Raw genomic sequence first — 18594 nt, 5'->3', positions numbered from 1 at the left:
GTAGTAAGGCGTCTTGCCCAAGAACACAAGCCCCATGTTCCCCATCAGGGTCAGAACCCACGTGTCAAAGGACACGAGTCGAGTAAAGTACTGTAACCACTAGACCACAGCGCCCCACTATAGGAGTGACCTTTCAATGCATTTTTTTAAAAGAATATTTTGTAAATTATGAAACCAACATAATTTTGTATCCATTTATTTCTTTATCCGCATCATTCATTGCACAATATTTTGGTTGAAAAATTACAGGGATTTGCAAAAAAGCACTTCAAACTTTCATAAAACACGGCAAACAACCAAAGCTAACTTTAAAAAAAAAAAATTCTAGAGCATTTAGGATATGACCTGCATCATGCATATATTAGTATCTTCAAGTAAACTTGAATCCTCGATCGTGATTGGTCGATCCATGGCAACAAGCCGTGCTACATCTACCCAGCACGGCCACGGTCCATACCGCACTATTCTAAGATGCACGCGCCATTCCGTACAACACACACGTGTAAAACGATAACCGCTGAAAAGTTCTTGTACAACGTGCGCGTTCCATCTGTTAAAAACTGTGCATCAGGTTTGCTTGAAAATAAATTCATTGTCCCGTTCGCATTTGTAGAACACGGAAATGTAGTGCGTCTGCACCCCACATACCACGAGGCCGAAGACACTAGACCCACTACAGTATTCGTGGGACAATATAGTGGCGTTTCAAACCACAATGGTGGACAGAATTAAAAGGCCTCGTATAATGTCCAAATTTCAGATGAAAAGATAAACCAATAAACAGATTAATAGTTCTATCCAGCATAATCGTATCAAAACGTCACAAAGTTAGGGCTATTTAAAAACTTAAGCATATTGTCAAATGTTCATTACTCTAAATGTAGGCTTTATCATAAGACAACCTAACATTTAGATAGCAAATAGTCTGGTCCAAAACGTCATCGTTTGGCCTTCCCTTCTTCAGGTTAAAAATTTTAAAAACTATAGGTACTAAAAGTCAGAAGAGAACAGCAGTTTTCAAAGTTAACGGCAGTTTCCAGGATACTTTCTAGCAATAATCAAAGCAAAATAGAAGATATTTTATAATCACAAATATACAACGATCTGTCTGTACAGAATAAAATCATATTTTCTTTTTCAAACTAAAGATTATTTACACTATATGTATATCTGTTTAAAATATTTATTTTGCATTTAATACACAGCCAAAAATTATTTCATGAAAGAGTGCACAATATATTTAAGTATACTGCCCACACAAGCAGTAATGTTGCAAACATCAACTTCATGATACTATCATTCGTTACAAAAAAATAGTGCTGTCGTGAACAACGCGTGAAATTCAACAAAGCAAAAAAAATACTGTGAGACTTCAAATCATCAAGATTACATAGGAATGCATTAATTGTACATAATAAATCAAGGTGATCAGTGGTCAAAATAAAAATAAGCAAAAATTGCAATAGCATATATTTGTTATCTGATTATTTCATAATTATATTTTGAGGGAAAATCAACAAATTTAACATAACATGCCAACAAACTTCCTTTTTTTTGCTGAAAACTGTAAAACACCCTTTACACTTTGCCAAACATTACATTCTATTTGTATCTCAAAATAGAACTTCGGAGTGCATACTAAAATCCTCCATGAAAAGATACAAATACAATGTTACCTACTTTCAAAATAGAGTAACCATGTTTTGCCTAAAATGAAAAAAAAAAAGATCGCTCAAATTTAGGATGGCTAAACCCAGTTCTTTACTGAAAAGAAGCTGATAACAAACGATGACAATTAAAGATGAGAATTTATTTTTATTCATTTTCTGTTCTCTGACAAAATATTTAGCAAACTATTTACCCTCTCGAAAAAAACAAAACAATTTCATTCACAAAAATTAAGTACTCTTTGAAAGCTGCAGTAAATTAAGATATTGCACAGAAATGTACGAACATGGACGGCAGCGCGGCGTACACTAAATCACAAAAGCAGAAAGCAAATAATCAAATGAAAATAACCATAATATGTAGCCTTGCTTCATCAAGCAAAAAAATACAAAAACTCAGTAAACAGTCAAAGTGAACAAAATAGCTAAATCAAATTCAATAGAATATCCTGCAAATAAGAATTTCTTTTTCTATACTTTGCCAAATGTAAAAAAGACCGTATTCAACATCGCCGTGAAATTTCTACAATTTCACGAGAACAGTTCATCCAAATTTTATAAAAAAAAAAAAATCTGGTGAATATATGTGCAAAATATTAAGGCATCAGAGAACAGTAAGGCTCAGGAAAAAAATTGAATGTGGTTAATTTTAGTGATTACTTACTCACTTTGTGGGGAATTCCTTTCTTTTACATATTTCAACTCCAAACTCCAACAAAAAGATGTTCCTTTCCTTTTCCATGCTCACTGGTCATCTTTCTTGTCATCTTTCTTATCCTCTTCTTGTCCATCCTGAGTCTTGTCATCGTTCTCTTTCCCCTCCTCATCTTTCCCTTCGTCAGTCTTTCCCTCCTCCTGATCCTTCCCTGCATCAGCTTCGGCCGAGCTGTCAACAGCCCCCTCACTTGGCGGCAATGCATCCAGCTCTACTTCTGTGGTGTTGTCGCCCTTGTCTACTGCCAGCCACCTGAAATTTGACAAGTTTTCACAGCATGAAACAAAAATGCACTTGGCCAAACAATAAACGCTACTCAAAAACATGAATTCTTGGCAACAGTAACAGTAAATCTTGGTCCTGCATTCAATGCTCAGAAGCAGCACAAACTGTGACAGGCCGCCACCAATAAGCTGCGAAATGAAACATTTCACTTTCTGAGGATCGGGCAGCACCTGAACTGCATGTATTACATTGTATTTATCACTTAAGAATCACTAAAACCACACAGCACAATCCTACTTTCCTACGAGGCTAAAACGTGTGAGATTTCCTGCGTTAATTTAAACAGTTTTTGGAGGGAAATCTGGACCGATTGCCCCTGAAAAAAATTGTGAAATTCACGTTATTTGGAATTGCCAGTCACTCCGAATTTTGTTATAGAACTGAAGAAGAATCAAACAAATTGAACTAAGTCTTTTTCCAAAAAAAAATAATCAAACTGCCAACTGGCTGATTTTCAAGCTTTTGCCGAAGTTCAAAATTGACAAGTGCTTGGTGATGAAGGGTCAAAATTCTCACTTACAGATCGCAACAACTGGCTCGTATCCCTTAATCTTGAAATGTAAGCAGCTGTGTAATTCTTACCTACTGCACAGGAAGGTAGTTTCTTGTGGATTTTCACCGGATTCACTTACAACAATCTTGTCCAAAAACCATCCAGAATCTACGGAAAAAACCACAAAGGTGGAATAAAAACTAGAATAAGCATGAAAACAGTGGTGTAACAAAAGGGGAGTGGTAGAAAAAAATCCCAGGAAAAACAGATAAAATCTTAATGAAATGTTTGAGTTAACAAAAAGAAACTGTATTATTTATACCTGGTTTGTCGCCGTCGTGACCGACAATGCACTTGTCAATCTTTCCCAGCGACACGGCCTCAATGGTGAATCTATCCTCATGCCCCTTGCTGAACATGGTCGGATCCCCTGGGTCTCTCACCATGTCTCTCCGGCCCGTGTCACCGTGTTCGCCCTTCAGGGTCAGGTAGACATTTGCCTGGGCGTCCGCCCCGTCTTCGCCGCCGGTCAGAATTTGAACCTCGTATTTCACGACTGCCGCATGTGGTAATGTGAGAAATGTATCAGATCAGAGGACCGTTAGTATCCACAATTGTTGCGACTTTCTCAAGTTGTTATAAAGTAACTGAAAAGGCTCTTTTCACAAAATGAGACAGGCGTTCTGGCAAAATCAGACAGAACTGGGCAGAGATCGAAATGATTTGTGGGTATAAGGAGAGAGAATAAGAGAGTATACAGTGTTTATACGTCAGTGAATAATGCAGTACCCGCTGATATGTACATCAGATTCGAACCAGCCAACTGATCCCGTTAGCTTGGTGGTCGAGTGGTAAGAAGTCTGCACTAGAAAGCAGGAGGTTGTGGGTTCGAGTCCCACCCGAGTGATTTTTTCCAACTTTCACTCGGGAGGTAACACACTGAGTATACAGTGTTTATACGTCGGTGAAGGCAAAACCTAATTTGAAAATTCTCCTTACATTCTGTTGACAAGCCATGGCTGTTTAAAGTTCACATTTATCGTCATGTCAAAAAAGTGAAATACTGAGAAAAAGGCCTTTAAAGTTTCCACTGTTTTACAGTCGTGATAATGAAAGATGCTAATTGTTTTCCCCTAAAAAAACCCTTTTATTCCAGGATTTTTATACTATTTCTTTAAAATATTCGTAGTAGACATATCAAAAACTACAAACACCAATAAATCTGCAGTACGGCCTGTGCCGAGTTCCATCGTATTTGCCAGAGCGCCTCACAAATATGAAAAATATACAATGAGAGGCAGAACATGTTCTTATAACTCGGGCTTAATTCTTATGGAATTTTGGAGCCTCACCCTGGGGTATCGGTGTTTCTGGCCAGACGGCAGGAATCTCGACGACTCGGTCGCATCCTTCTTGATTCTTAGACAGCCAGCGAGACAGCGTGTAGCTGAACTCGGCTTTCGTGTCCACATCCTTCATCTTAAACTGAGCAAAAGAAATGATAACAAAAATTCATCGTTTTATTTTATAGCTAAACTGTTCAGTGATATATATATTTTCTTCAAGCAGCATTATCTACACAACAATGGAAGCCAATTGTATTCACAATTCAGAGGACTGTCGCTAAGTACCTTTTCCAAGAACCAATCAGATTCTTCGTTGGTTCCGTCGTGCTCCAGACGTACTTTGTAGATGTGACCAACTTCACCAACATTCACCTGGGATTGAAAAAAAAAAGTCAAAATCTCAATTCAGCCGGCGTTTAATAAAGTTGGCAATGTTAACTCTAACAGCAGGATACCATTCAACTTTCAGTAGCAATATTGAGCTGAAATTCAATTTATTGGCTAGCATTTTTTTAAATAATTGCCAGGCAATTTTCTTTTAAACAGTTCACGTCGGATGACGTGTATACACGCAGAGGTTTTGCGGTATTCAGAACGGATGACGGATAATCACGCCACAAGCGAGGCCGGAAATATCTGTCAGCGACCCGCTCGCAGCGAGCGAGGCCGGAAAAATCAGGGTGTGCTACCCGCATATGACAGCCTGAACCCTTCTGGCATCGAGGTTCGTGAAAAACAATTCTGTGTCTGAGTCCGGTCAATGTCAAAATAATCCCGGCGCGGACTGGTTAATGAAAGGCAAAACAAAACTGCATTGCAAGTTTAAAACAGGCAATTATAAACATCATTCTTCGCTTACAGCATTCCCTTGAATATCAGTGCAGAATATATAGTTATACATATATATGCATGTCATGTGCACAAGCCGAAGTTCTTCGCCAAGCTGTTGTGTAATGTGCTTTCTGTGAGCACTGATTTTTTTTTGGTGAGAGTTTGTTGAGCTTTGAATGTCTTTCACTTTCAGAAAGAACAGCCGTGAAATTAGGCCCACATTCAGAGGACGTTACCTTTTGGGAAATCTCACCTCAAATTCCTGAGTCTGTCCAGGCTCCATCACTGTCGGTTGATCGTCTTTTTGTAAAGGCAGGGGCTTGCTGATGCCCTCTGACCCGTACACTGTCATGGTAACGGTGGCCTCCGTACCAGCAGTGTCGGTGTCGCCCGTGCTGACGAAGACCTTCCAGTTGCCTTCTGGATAAATAGAGAAGTAAAAGAATTGGAACAAGTTCAGAAATGACAATCAGCCAGCAGGAGTGCAGAACTTCAGAAGTGAACATATAAAATATATTGCTTGTAGTTTGCTATGAAACTACAAATGGCAACATTCACAGGAGTAAAACGTGTGTACAATTTGTACACATTCACAGAGTAAATGCGAATGCGCGAGGTGATCATAAATTTGTGTTCGCGTTCACGTTCGCTTTTAATTTGCTCCATTTATGAACTCTGTTAATGTTATACAGAATGGGTAACAAGGATATGATGATAAAGCTCTACGAAATACGTACGTTGTAATGTTGCTGTATTTCTTTCAATACTCTCGATATAAAACCATACCAAGTTTTTCAATTTACCTGATCTGATTTAGGCCTAAGACGATTGTTATGCTTTGTATAAAAAATTTCAAAAAAACATAAACATGCCAAAATATGTTGGAAGTAGGCATGACTTAAAAAACACTGTGTGCCATATCACAACACAAAAGTTCGCCTTGTGGTTATGCTACTCACTAGATTGGACTGGTTCCTGGCCTTCAGGCAATGGAGCCACAGTGTGACTGGGCCTCTCAGTGGTAGGCACCAGCTCAATGTCTACTGGCTGGTCGGGCTGGTCCTTGTCACCTAACCAACTACACAAACCCCAAAAAACAAGAAATTCAACACAAATCCAGAGAACTATCTGCTGGCTTGGTTCAATTTGATGTACTTATGCCAAAATTCTGCACGGACATCTTTATGATCACCACCCCAAGTTCTGCAATAACCATGTAAGCACAAAATCTTTTAGTTACAGGACGAAGGCATGTTACTATGCAAAAAGATCTCGGCCATTGAGTGACGAAAAATTATGAAACTTGGTCATGCATAGAACAAATTATTAAAATAACAATACCAAAGAACATACACACAAAACTTTCATGACTATAGGTTAAAGGGTTTTGGAATTATGGCAAATTAATTATTCATATGCACAAGGGTAATTCTGCTTGGTGTACACTACATATGGGGAAATTCAGTTTTCACCAAAAAAAATTTCGCTGCGCCGTAACCTATGGTCGGAAGTCAGGAAAGCTCGGGTCAGGAAAAATTGTTTTGCAAAAAAAAAATTTTGCGGAAAATGTTGAGGGGGAGGGGGGGGGGGCAGAATTCGCCCCCGCCCTTTTTGGGTTGAACCCATAGAGTACTGGAGCGGTTAAAGGAGTAACAGGCAGGGCAGTTTTGGGCCATGCAGGCAGAGACTAAACGGTTGAGACGTTTTCTTGACAGCATATTCTTACCCATCATGTTTGAACTCCGTCTCGGTGTTGGCAAACTCCCCTTCTTTGAGAATGAGTCGGTCCAGGAACCACGGCTTGCCAGCTGCCTTGTGGATCAGCACTCTGCTGACGTTTCCCAGTGACACTGCATCTATTTCAAAAACGTCCGTCTGAATAAAAAAAACCAACAATTTGTCAAAAAAATAGCATTTACAAATGATACATATTCATAATAACACAATTCGTCGTGTCCCTGCAACAAGGTCATATCTCCTAAAATGGCGTGTGACGTCGTGTACGTGAAACGCAAGTTTTCAATGTCAAAAGGTCATATCTTGCTTAAAATAACCCGGATGTACACACAAAGTCAACGGACGTCGAGATACGACGTTGTTGCATGGAGCGTACTCGCGCAAGATACGACTTTGTTGCAGAATCGAGTTACGGCCTTGTTGCACTGATGCGACGAGTTGTTATTTATAGACCAATCTGGGCATGCTAACAATTCCATCGCGAAGGCCCCCTTCAATGGTGAAAGCATTGTGCTAGCTATTGTTCAGATAATCCATCAGGGGACAGTTGCTTTGTACAATAGCTTACACAATGGTTTCTCCACTGAAGGACGCCTCATGAGTGTATGGTGAATCGGATTTTTCTAATTACAGATTCAGTTTCACATCCTCACTTGTAACTAAAAAAAATCAACAAAACAAATACCTTCTTGGGTTCGTCAAAGGCTTTTTCTCCCTCCCTGGGTTTGTTGAGAAGCCTCCTGCCGCTGTCACCTCTCTCGCCAAACAAAGTGACTGAAACTTCCGAGTCGGTCCCTGCGTCCTCGGCCTCGCCCGTGAGAACTTGCAGGTTGTATTTGACAACTTCAAGAAAAAAAACATGGAGACAATATCATTGTTATTACAAGTACCCCCTCAACGTTTATGAAGAGAGAAGCATAAACTCATTTGCACTTGTACTACAATGTATTACATGTATTACATTGTTACTACAATGCATTACATTGTTACTACAATGTATTACATTGTACTTATTCCTTGGTGAATACATAAAACCATGTGCTTGGGCAGTTTCTGGCTGTGTAGGAGTAATTAGCAGGGCGGTTTGGGGCAGTACAGGAACTAGGATAATCCATAGGTCCCCATACCACTTAGAACCGCCCTGCCTGGTACTCTCTTGGGCACATTCAGGACAAAAAATGGTTAAATGTACTCCTAGATTTCTTCAAAATGTGTAGTACTTATCGAGTACTTCAACCACCAAAGGTCGGTCTCAAAGTGCTTATTATTACCCTTGTCAAAAGATTTCTTCACTGAGTCTATACCTACCAGGCAATGGTTCTTCATCAGGCCTAAGTGCCGGCAAATCAGCGACGATGTCTCCTGTTCCGTCGTTCTGACTCCGCGACAGCCATCCGCTGTACTCAAACGTCAGGCTCTCGTCTGAGAAGCAATCTTGCAGATCAACCTGAATAGGTGACAAAAAACACAGCACTTTTAGTTTGGTTAAATCAAGATTTTCAGTAATAAGTGGACAAAAATAAACACAATTTTCTTGAAGATCAAACAGAGATGCCAACTTTACAGACTACAAAATAGTAATGATTCTTCCTGCAAAGAGTAATGCTTATGTAAATACATAGGACAACAGTCAAGTTTAAGAGTAACCACAGTACTTTTCAGAGTAACCACAATGTTGGCGCATAGGACAGCTGGAATTTTCAAGAGTAGTAACATGCCTCAAAATCCTAATAATTACTCCAAACGAACATGCCAAAAGAGTAATGGTTGGCATCTCTGGATCAAACTTTATTTTATACTGAAATAGTTAAATTGGATGAGCTGTGCAACAAATTTGTTGCATAAATTCTGTACATGGCATCAGTTACACATTGCTTTGGGAGTTTGGCTGCAGGGGTCTAACTACATGTACAGCATAAAGTTAAAAAAAACATAAAGAAAGCGATCAGTAATTAAGAACGAAAGAAAACTTGTTGAGTTCATTTAGTTCACTGTTTGAATTACCTGCTTCAGATGCCATGATTTGTCCTTCCCGTCGTCCAATTCCACTCGGATCTTGTAGATATTGCCGATGTAAGAACCAGGCTCAAGCTACGAATCAAATTAGTACCAAAAAACATACATTATTGCATAGTGTATATGTCTGTGATGAGATTACATATATCATAACACCTCACCTACAGATTCTGTGTCTTGATTGGCCGAGAGCGAGTCACATGGTACTTTCTATTTTTGCTATCTTTCTGTGAACGGCCAAAAGAACTATACCCGTAGCAACCAAAGTACTATACCATTAGCAACCAAAGTACTATATCCACGGCGCGGTATTTGTGTGTAAATGCATGCTGGTGTGCGTGTTGCGCGTAGCACGTTTTGTTCCAAAGAGAGCGCGCTGCAGAGTTGGGTTCAAAGAGAAGGGATAGTTTGGAAGAGAAAAATACATTTTCCACCAATTTTGTATTGAAATTGAAGTTTATTTCAACTGTGTTCAGATTTGAATAATTTAAAATATTAAAACCAAGCAGAATCTGTGGGTGAAGTGTCATAAAACAAATATTGAATGCTGTATCTCGTAGTGAAATAAAACTAGCCTCCCTCGGTGATCCATGGACCATTCTATTTTCCCTCGGCTTTCCCCTCGGGAAAAAAAGAATGTCCATGGATCACCTCGGGAGGCTAGTTTTACAACACCACTCGAAGCAGTCAATATTTGTATACAATTGGACAAATCAGCAAAATTGGAACTTCAAGTTGCATGCAACTGCACAAGACTGCTCTGCCAATGATAAGTGTGATATAATCTGCTGTATGCTGTATTCGTACAAAATAAAAATTCTTGTTCGAAAATGGAGAAACTTTTGACTGCAGTAACATAACTACACTTCCATTCGCAATATCAAATGTCAAAGCAAGACAAAGCTATTGGAAATAATACAATGCCATTTTGGAAAACACTTGAAAGATGAAATTTACCTCAAATTCAGCACTCTTGCCTGGTTGAAAGTTACCCTCCTGCCCATTGGTCAGTGGCATGACCTTTGACATGCCTGCGTTGCCATAGGCAACCAGCAAGACATTGGCATCAGTGCCGCAATCGGGCAGGTCACTGGTGTGGACGGTGCACTTCCATTTTTCTGAATACCAAATGAAAGTTACAAATTTGAGTAAAAAAAAAAAATGAATTGTACAGCTCTTTAGAGCATAAAAAGCATTAAGTAACATTCCTGAAGAGCACTTATACATTTCCAACAATTGTAATGTGCACATTCCTTCTGAACTTAGGAACATATTGCCTTCATAGATGCTCAATGCCAATTTTGACTTCATGGATAGTTTGGGAAAAGCCGTTGTTTTTGTGCTGATTTTTTTCCTGTTTTTTTCTGGATCCTTTTCTTGTTCTTCTCCCCCAAATCCCATCTAGCTTTGTACACATTCTTTTGTCCAGCACTTTGGCAACTTGCAAGGCTTGTATCTTAATCAAACTTAGTCAAGACAAAGATTTAATTTAGAAGACCTCAAGACAAGAATTGCTGCCGCAAACAAACCTTGCACCAGCAACTCGACGTTGTTCTCAGCCGTCCTCAACTCTTCGCTCTCCGCGTCCGCCTGGCCGATCCATCGCGAGGCCGGGAAGACAAACTCCTGTTCGGCTGTCGGTGACGTCTTGACGGCAGCCTTCTCCAGATACCACGCCTGGGACGGTTCAAGGGAATCATTGCGCACCGAGATGGTGTGCACTTTGCCTAGGTCCACGGCTTGTATGGTGAAGGTGTCAATCTGATGAGGGAAAAAAAACTTAAAGCTAGAGTCCATCATTTGCAGCCATCCGAAAAGTAACTGGCGTAATTATTCTTGAAAAACAAACTTGGTTGAAAGATAGTAAGGGAACTAAACTCCCTGTGAAATTATTCTTTCTGGGAAGCTGTCATTTTGAAGTAATCAACGAAAGAAGGCATTTCCAACGGTGATTCTTAAGAAGCACCGTAGGAAAATTTAAATGAGTAGTTCGTTTTGTTATTCAGCGCAGCGCGCACAAGTATTGGAACGACGCAATTGTTGTAATTCGTCAGATCAGTGCGCGACGTCGCGTATAGCTGCAATTCAAAACAATTCAAAACATGATTCAGTAACTTTTGATTTGAAATTGAGATCTTATAATGCTGTTTTTCTCGAAATGTACAGCTGAAGCTTAGCTGAAACTTCATCAGGTTAGTTGCTCAGTATCCTTCATTAAATTTTGAACTCTTTTGTTGCTTCAAACGAACAAAATGCACAAATTACAAATGATGGACTGTAGCTTTAAAGGATGTCTCACTGTTTTTGTACTGTTTAAGAGGCAGTGTAAGATTTATTTCACAGACCCGTTTATTGGCACTGTGGAGAGAGAGTCAATTATTTTTTAAGAAATATGCAAAACACGGCTGACTGGTACCTGTCCCTTGGCAAACTTCTGACTGTTGTTTGACGTCACCAGCAGCCGTTGACCGCTGTCGCCACGAGAGCCGTGCAAGGTCATATGAATAGCGCCCTCAGTGGTGGCATTGTCTCGGTCCCCAGTGTGAACTTTGACCTGGTAGCTATACACTGAAATACGCAGAATACCAACAAAAAAAAATCAATGATGATGACAATTATATTCAATATCTTCACAGTTTATTTTTCTCAGTTTCGTAAAATTAGGGGGGGGGGAGGTGACAAGCTTAATTTTTATGATCACTTCTGGCCATCTGTTTCCAAATCGCAATAAACGCCATTTTGTCACCTTTTAGAACCCCGCCCTCTCCTGGTTGGCCAAAGTCAGGTTTGATGGCTGTTATTTTATATCTGAACACAATTTAATAATTCAATGAAGTGAAAAATTGAGTTTTAGGAACAGCTGTTATATTGTGTATGTTCTGAAAGTTTCCATAACCATGCAACTTTTTCCTCTTTTTTTTCCAAACAAATTTTGGAAATATTTGAGGCGTTCTGGCAAAACTGAGACGGTGAAAAATGAAAAAAAAATGAACAATTTTTTATTTTTTTTTTGACTTTCAGATTTATTGATATTTGTAACCTTTGCAATGTCTACTACATATTTTAAAGAAATAGTATAAAAATTATGGAATAAAAGTGTTTTTAAGCAAAAACAATTGGCATCTTTCATTTTTATGACTACAAAACTCTTTTTCTCAGTTCTTTACTTTCTTGACACGTTGATAAATGCGAACTTTAAAAAGCCATAACTTGTCAACGGAAAGTCCGATTGAAGTGCAAGAAACAGAATTGTAAGGAGAATTTGATTTTCTCTCCTCTTACCGGCACCAAATAAACCCAAAAATCAACACCTTTGCCCAGTTCTGTCTCATTTTGCAAGAATGTCTCATATATAGTCTTCAATTTTCTGTTTGTGTACACGGAGCCAGTACCTTGCAATGAATCCTTTCCCTCTCTGACCGCCGGGACCTCGTGGCATATCTGACCGTCGTCTTCATCACGGGCCAACCAACGGTCCATCTTAAAGTCTAACTCCTCGTTGGTGTCCAGGTCCTTCATTGTCACCTGGTTATGAAAAAAACAGCACAAAGATTTCCACTTTGTCTCTCAAAGTCAAGGTTAATACCAAATAGAAGACCAGAGAATTTCTCTCAAACATATCAGTCCTTGAGGAAACCATTTTTTGTCAGAATCTTTATATTCTGTGGACGAATCGCAGTCTCCTGATGACAAACCGAGCACACTGTTTGAAACATCGAGTTAAACCAACTGGTTCTTCTCAGAATGACACAACTCACTTGGAGATATCATTCACATGGTGTTACCGCAAACCTCCCATTCAACAAATCACGGTTAATGGAACTTCAGAATATGGTACAAATAGTTTGCGGATAATTTTTTTTTTTTCTAAAGTATTATTTTAAGCTCCATTTTCACGTGGATTGAAAAAGCTTATTGCATGAGTTGTTTCTAGTTTAGCAATCAACTGAATTAAAGCAAAACTTTGTTTTGTTTTGGATTTTAACAGTTTTATGACCAACAACAATTTCTGCCTAACTCCGCTCACTCCTGGGTAGAGAGAAGGAAATTGTGATAAATTGCCTTGCCCAAGGAAACACGGAAAGCACCTCCACAGGCCTGACCTGATTTCAACATCTTTTACACTGATCTTAGGTTGTACTCTAGGCCAAGATGCTACGGTACTCTATGGTCTCGTATGGACATCACCTGATGTAGATACTTACTGAATTGACATGCCACGCTGGGCTATCACCAGAATTGTCATGCTCCAGACGGATCTTACTGACAGGTCCGATGTCACCAACACTTATCTGTGAAGAAAACAGTGTTAAATTCTTGGTCAGGCTATGTACTGTACACAGTGCTGCCTGTTCTTTAGGTGCATTCTTTAGACCAATGCAAGCCCACTATCAATTCTATAACGACGGCCCCCTTCAATGGCGAAAAGCAATGTGCTAGCTATTGTCCAGAAAATCCGTCAATGGCCAGTCGCTGTGTACAACAGTGTGCACAATGATTTCTGCATTGAAGGGGGCCTCATGAGTGTACAGTAATCACTTGCCCGGATTCGTCTATACTTCACCCATTAGCACCTGTATTAACAATGTATTACATTGTATTACATTGTATTACATTGTATAACATTGTATTAGCAATGTATTACATTGTATTACATTGTATTACATTTTATAACATTGTATTACATTGTATTACATTGTATTAACTCCCCAATGAATTTATAAACCTGTGTTCTCCTGGTTCGAGTTGTGTAAATATTCAAAACATTCTCTACATCTACGCCAAGTTTTAGAGTAATTGATCACAATTTGAGGACAATATGCCGTTCAGCTGCATACTCATATGCAAGTTAATATGTAGTTTTGTGAAATCGGTTGCTGACCGTGTTTCGTTTTTGATACATTTTAGGGATTAAGATTAACAAGGAACACAAATGAAATTAATGGATCATTCAAAGAAATACCTCAAATTCCTCTTCTGTTCCAGGTTGAAATGTCTCCCTCTCCAGTTGATGCGTGGAACATTGCCCCTTGTCTCCATACACAACCAGGCACGCCTTAGCTGTAGTGCCCGCGTCTGGCTTGTCGCTGGTCTGAACCTTGACCTGCCAGTGACCTCTGGTGTCAGAGGTCGCAGGCTCGGGACATTCCACTTCACCCAGGAGGGGGAGGGTGCGTTCGAGTTTGCGGTCGTCCACACCGGTATCCATCCACCTGAAATTGAAAAATCAAAAGAACAGGAGTTTTTCACAAATCATTACATGACACAAAAGTTACCATATACAGGCCATTTTTTTAAGTGTCGAAAAACTCATCGGAAAGTCAACATCCATTTCTGTAATAGATTTTGACAAAAGACATGCATTTTGTAATTACAGTCAATGAGTTTTATTCAATATTTAAGGGTGCATGCAATGTAAGTTCCAAATTGTTCAGGGTCTCTATTAAAAAAAAGAAAATGTTTTTTAAATAAGTCATGGTTTTACAACGATATTTGCAAAGTTTTCATGATATTTTCCCAGCAATACAATGCAAATTCACCATCTTTCATGTGAATAATGCATTAATTGTACGGTCTCTGTGTATTACATGTATCTGTGAAAAAAGAATGAAAAGTACTATGAGGTGCTGGCCCATTGGCGCAATTTCTGTAATACAATGTAATACAATGTAATACAATGTAATACAATGTAATACAATGTAATACAATGTAATACAATGTAATACAATGTAATACAATGTAATACAATGTAATACAATGTTATACATTGTTAATACAAGACACAATCTACTGTTTTATGCACATTCATTTTTATGGCACAAACCACTTCACACACAAAATGTGCGCCGTAACTTGGTTGTCTTCATCAGTATATATGTCGCCCTCTAGTGTTTATGCACGCACCGTTTGCAAGGGAAGACATATTGCGTAGTAGCCTGCGCGGACTGCTTGAGCGTGACTGTGTCTAGATACCAGCCAGCCCCGTGTCCCTCCGAGTGATGGCCCATGGTGATGCTGGTCGGCCTGAGGATGTCAACTGCCTCCATGGTGAACACGTCAACCTGTGAGAAAAAAATCAAGCGGCCAGTGTCAGGTACCGTTTCTTTGGAATGATTAATGTAAAGGTTAAGATCCCATAGCCATTACTGGCCGTAGGGGCAGTGGGATGTTAGAGGTCCACTGTGTCTTGGGCGCGGCATATGAGTGGCGGGGCCCAGTCCTCTCCTCTCGCCGTCTTACCTTCCCTGAACGAGTCAGGTACCCATTTTACTGTTGGGTCGTCAGAGAGAGTTTTCTAGTTTTTGGTCCGAATGGGATTCAAACCGCCAACCTTCCACTCCATAGCTCCACGCTCTAACCGCTCGGCTACGAGGCCCCTCTAAGAGAAAGTTGGAATACAGAATAATGTAGCATGTCTGTGCCCTATATGCCACAAGGCCAAAACCCAATTTGTAGACGAGTTCGTCTGCTTCTTTTTATAAATGCGTGGCCTCATGATGTACAAAAAGTGTTAGTATGATGCTTTGTACTCATACCAAATGTCTTTATGTATTGGAATTGAAGGTTTTTTTTATTGTTCGTACCATTCTCGCTGTCCGAAGACTGAATTGCGATGGTTTACAATTTACAATTAACAGAAATCATTGGAAAAAAAAAAAACATTTATACATATGTTCGACATTAAAGTATTCTAAAAAGACCATTATTTTTTTATGCATAATGTTAAAACATAGAAATATTCTAAAAAGACTCTGATACAAACATGTGGATTAAAAAATGTTCAAATGCTACCCAGACTAGATAAAAAAAAAAAAAAAAAAGAACTGTGTTTTGTACATCTACACGCCTTTCAATCACATAGTGATAAAAAAAAAAAATGCATTTTGTTTTACATCCAGACATAACCATTTTATTACATGTATGTAAGGATAAGCATATTATGTAGGATAAGTATGTAAATAGCATTAGCACGACACAATATATGTTGTGTATGTTGAGGTAAAAAGTTCCATGCGACACTGCTGACAGTGAAATGGAATTTTTCTTCAAGATGTAAATGTATTCATTTTTTTTTCTCCTCTTTGACGAACTTACTTTTTTTGAGAGCACGCCCTGTAAAAATGTCATTCTGAAACAGTTTTGGAGAAAGTACATGTATGTGTACCATGGAGATTAAAAACATTACTTCAAAAAGAAGTCTTTGATTTTCTTTTTAACTGACCTGTCCTTGATGGAACATGACCTGATTGTTTGACTTGCGTAGAATCCTACAGCCCATGTCCCCTCTCTCTCCGTACACCGTTGCGTAGATGACGTCACTCAACGATGCCGCTCCTTTGTCACCGGTACGCACCAACAGCTCATATTTGTAGACTGCAATTAAATCACAAAAAGACACAGAAGTTCAACTTCAGGTAGAACACTTAATAATTACTCAAATCAAGTCTCAAGTCAATATGGCTCAGCATGCTAGTGTTTATCTCCGGTTTCATTGGCATGAAACGACTGAGAATATATCTATTCCCCTGGATGGATGCTAGTCCATCGAAAGTTACTCCCCAGCTAATGCAAGTACCCAATATTGTCCTGGGTGGAGAAAGGCAAGACGAGGGTGACAGGCATGCAACTGGGAATTAAGAAAAAACGAGGAAACTCCAAACCACACAAGACTTTGTACAGTGTTTTTCAATTTCTAATGGCATTCATGAGAAGTAAAATACGAGGAAATCAGCGGATCCGAGGAAAAGTTGCATGCCTGGGGTGAAGTGGCTTGCCCAAGGACACAACATGACAACCATCATCATCTGAACCCCGCTGATCCTCTGATCGTGAATCACAAACCCTAACCACTGGGCCTCACTCCCTTCCCATCTGACAAGTAGTAAAAGAGCTTAACTTCTTTAGTTACATGTTGCACTTCTACAAACACTTGTAAAACTTAATTGTTGCAATTTAGTGCACTTTTTTCATTGTTCACTGCTGTGCTGTGGCCACAGGGCATCCTCAGACAAAGGTGGCCAAACATATTTGAAAAGTTGGAGGCTAAGTTTTAAGTCTTTATGGAGGGAATCCAAAAGTCATGAAAGTAGGCAGGCAAAACAATTTTTTTATATAAAGTGTAGGGGAAAATGCCCCCTTGCCAATTCCACCTCCCCCCTTTTTAGCAGCCTATGCCATCGGGTGTTAAAAATACCATGGGCCACATCACAGCAGTCACAAATTGTTAAATACGTTACCTGGTAGTGGAGGTATATCAGGCCTGATGGCAGGCAGCTCCAAGTAGCAATCTGCGACCTCTTCTTCCGTCTGACCCGTCTTGCCTTCTTGCGTCTTTTCTTCAGGTTTTTCTTGCACTGCATCTTTCGCTTCAGGCTCCTTTGCCTTCTCATCATCCTCTTCAGCAATCTTTGACTTGTTCCTCTTCCCCTCGGCTTTTCCTTTCTCATCTTTCTTGCTCCTCGTCTTCCCAGCTTTGGAGGATTTCGCCTTGTCCTCCGGTTTCTTGTCTTTTGCCTTCTTGTCGTTCTTCTGTTCCTGTTTTGCCTCGGGTTCCGGCTGTGCATCCGGAGGGCTGGGGGCTGAAGTGGGAAGCTTGACGTCTTCCGAGCGACGGAGCCAGCGGTCGACGAAAAAGTGAAACTCCTGGTCGGTGTCTTTGTCCTTCATTTTTATCTGTACACCGCAATAAAAATGGGTTAACCCTCCTGCTGTTTGAACAGTCACAGACAGTCAAAAAATCAATCCTCTTCCCTGCCATGCCTTTTACACAGGCTAGTCACCAACAGTCAGGTCATATTGGAAGCAAGCACTGTGACTAGTCAAATTCAGTCAACAGACAAAAGCAGGCAAGTGGTAAGCACAGCTGGCTTACCAATCACCTACAGTCAAAGCATAGCTGTATCAAGTTACATAAACAGTCACAGCCAGTCAATCATGCTTTATGTAGGCTGGGAGCTCTTAACTGTTAAAAACAGACACTCGACTGATTTTGACTGAAAGGACAACTCTCCATAAATCACAAGTCATTCAGTCTTGCAAGCATTTCAAATAAAATGTAACTGTAAAGCTATACAGACCTTGGTTTAGGCTGCAACTTAAAAACAATGATAAAGTCATACAACTTTTTTTCTTCACTTATTTATATTTTATTCATATTTACATTCTTTGCCATAAGTAAAGAATGACTACGGATGAAAGTGCAAAAATCAAACATTCCATTACTGAAAAAGGCTTCCATTTTAAGAAATCTAAACAATCTACATGTAAGCAATCCATCACGGAATTGTAAAAAGTTTTCTTACCTTATCCAAGAAAATGCTTGGTGTTTCATCTTTCTCATCGCCAGCCTCTAATAAAAGACGGATCTTGTAGATTGGACCGATCTCTCCTACATTAATCTGCACATCAAAAAAAAAGAAAAATCAAAAATCAGAAAGAAGAACACAATTTTTCCTTGACATATGAGAGTTTTGAGCAACTTGATTTCTGTTGATAGTGTTAAAC

General features: G+C 39.5%; 1 protein-coding gene across 1 annotated transcript in view; it reads right to left on the bottom strand.

Annotated features, from left to right (window-relative positions):
• Window positions 1-754: 754 nt before the first annotated feature.
• Window positions 755-18594, bottom strand: part of LOC119728107 — a 98411-nt gene continuing 80571 nt past the window's right edge. Inside the window, exons 54-74 of the mRNA XM_038200179.1 lie at window positions 18393-18488; window positions 17328-17763; window positions 16313-16464; window positions 14995-15152; window positions 14054-14303; window positions 13296-13382; window positions 12483-12615; window positions 11507-11658; window positions 10620-10851; window positions 10048-10208; window positions 9079-9165; window positions 8383-8521; window positions 7760-7917; window positions 7064-7212; window positions 6297-6415; window positions 5591-5757; window positions 4792-4878; window positions 4513-4645; window positions 3483-3716; window positions 3250-3328; window positions 755-2634 (exon numbers count right to left, since the gene is read on the bottom strand). Coding sequence (XP_038056107.1) covers window positions 2412-2634; window positions 3250-3328; window positions 3483-3716; window positions 4513-4645; window positions 4792-4878; window positions 5591-5757; window positions 6297-6415; window positions 7064-7212; window positions 7760-7917; window positions 8383-8521; window positions 9079-9165; window positions 10048-10208; window positions 10620-10851; window positions 11507-11658; window positions 12483-12615; window positions 13296-13382; window positions 14054-14303; window positions 14995-15152; window positions 16313-16464; window positions 17328-17763; window positions 18393-18488 — 3432 coding nt within the window. The 3' untranslated portion in view covers window positions 755-2411. The remainder of the gene's footprint in view (window positions 2635-3249; window positions 3329-3482; window positions 3717-4512; window positions 4646-4791; window positions 4879-5590; window positions 5758-6296; window positions 6416-7063; window positions 7213-7759; window positions 7918-8382; window positions 8522-9078; window positions 9166-10047; window positions 10209-10619; window positions 10852-11506; window positions 11659-12482; window positions 12616-13295; window positions 13383-14053; window positions 14304-14994; window positions 15153-16312; window positions 16465-17327; window positions 17764-18392; window positions 18489-18594) is intronic.

The sequence above is a fragment of the Patiria miniata genome, unplaced genomic scaffold (assembly GCF_015706575.1).
Source record: "Patiria miniata isolate m_02_andy unplaced genomic scaffold, ASM1570657v1 HiC_scaffold_20, whole genome shotgun sequence".
NCBI classification, from domain to species: Eukaryota; Metazoa; Echinodermata; class Asteroidea; order Valvatida; family Asterinidae; genus Patiria; species Patiria miniata.
Note: the sequence above shows the minus strand (reverse complement) of the source record. Positions and strands in the feature narration are given on the sequence as shown.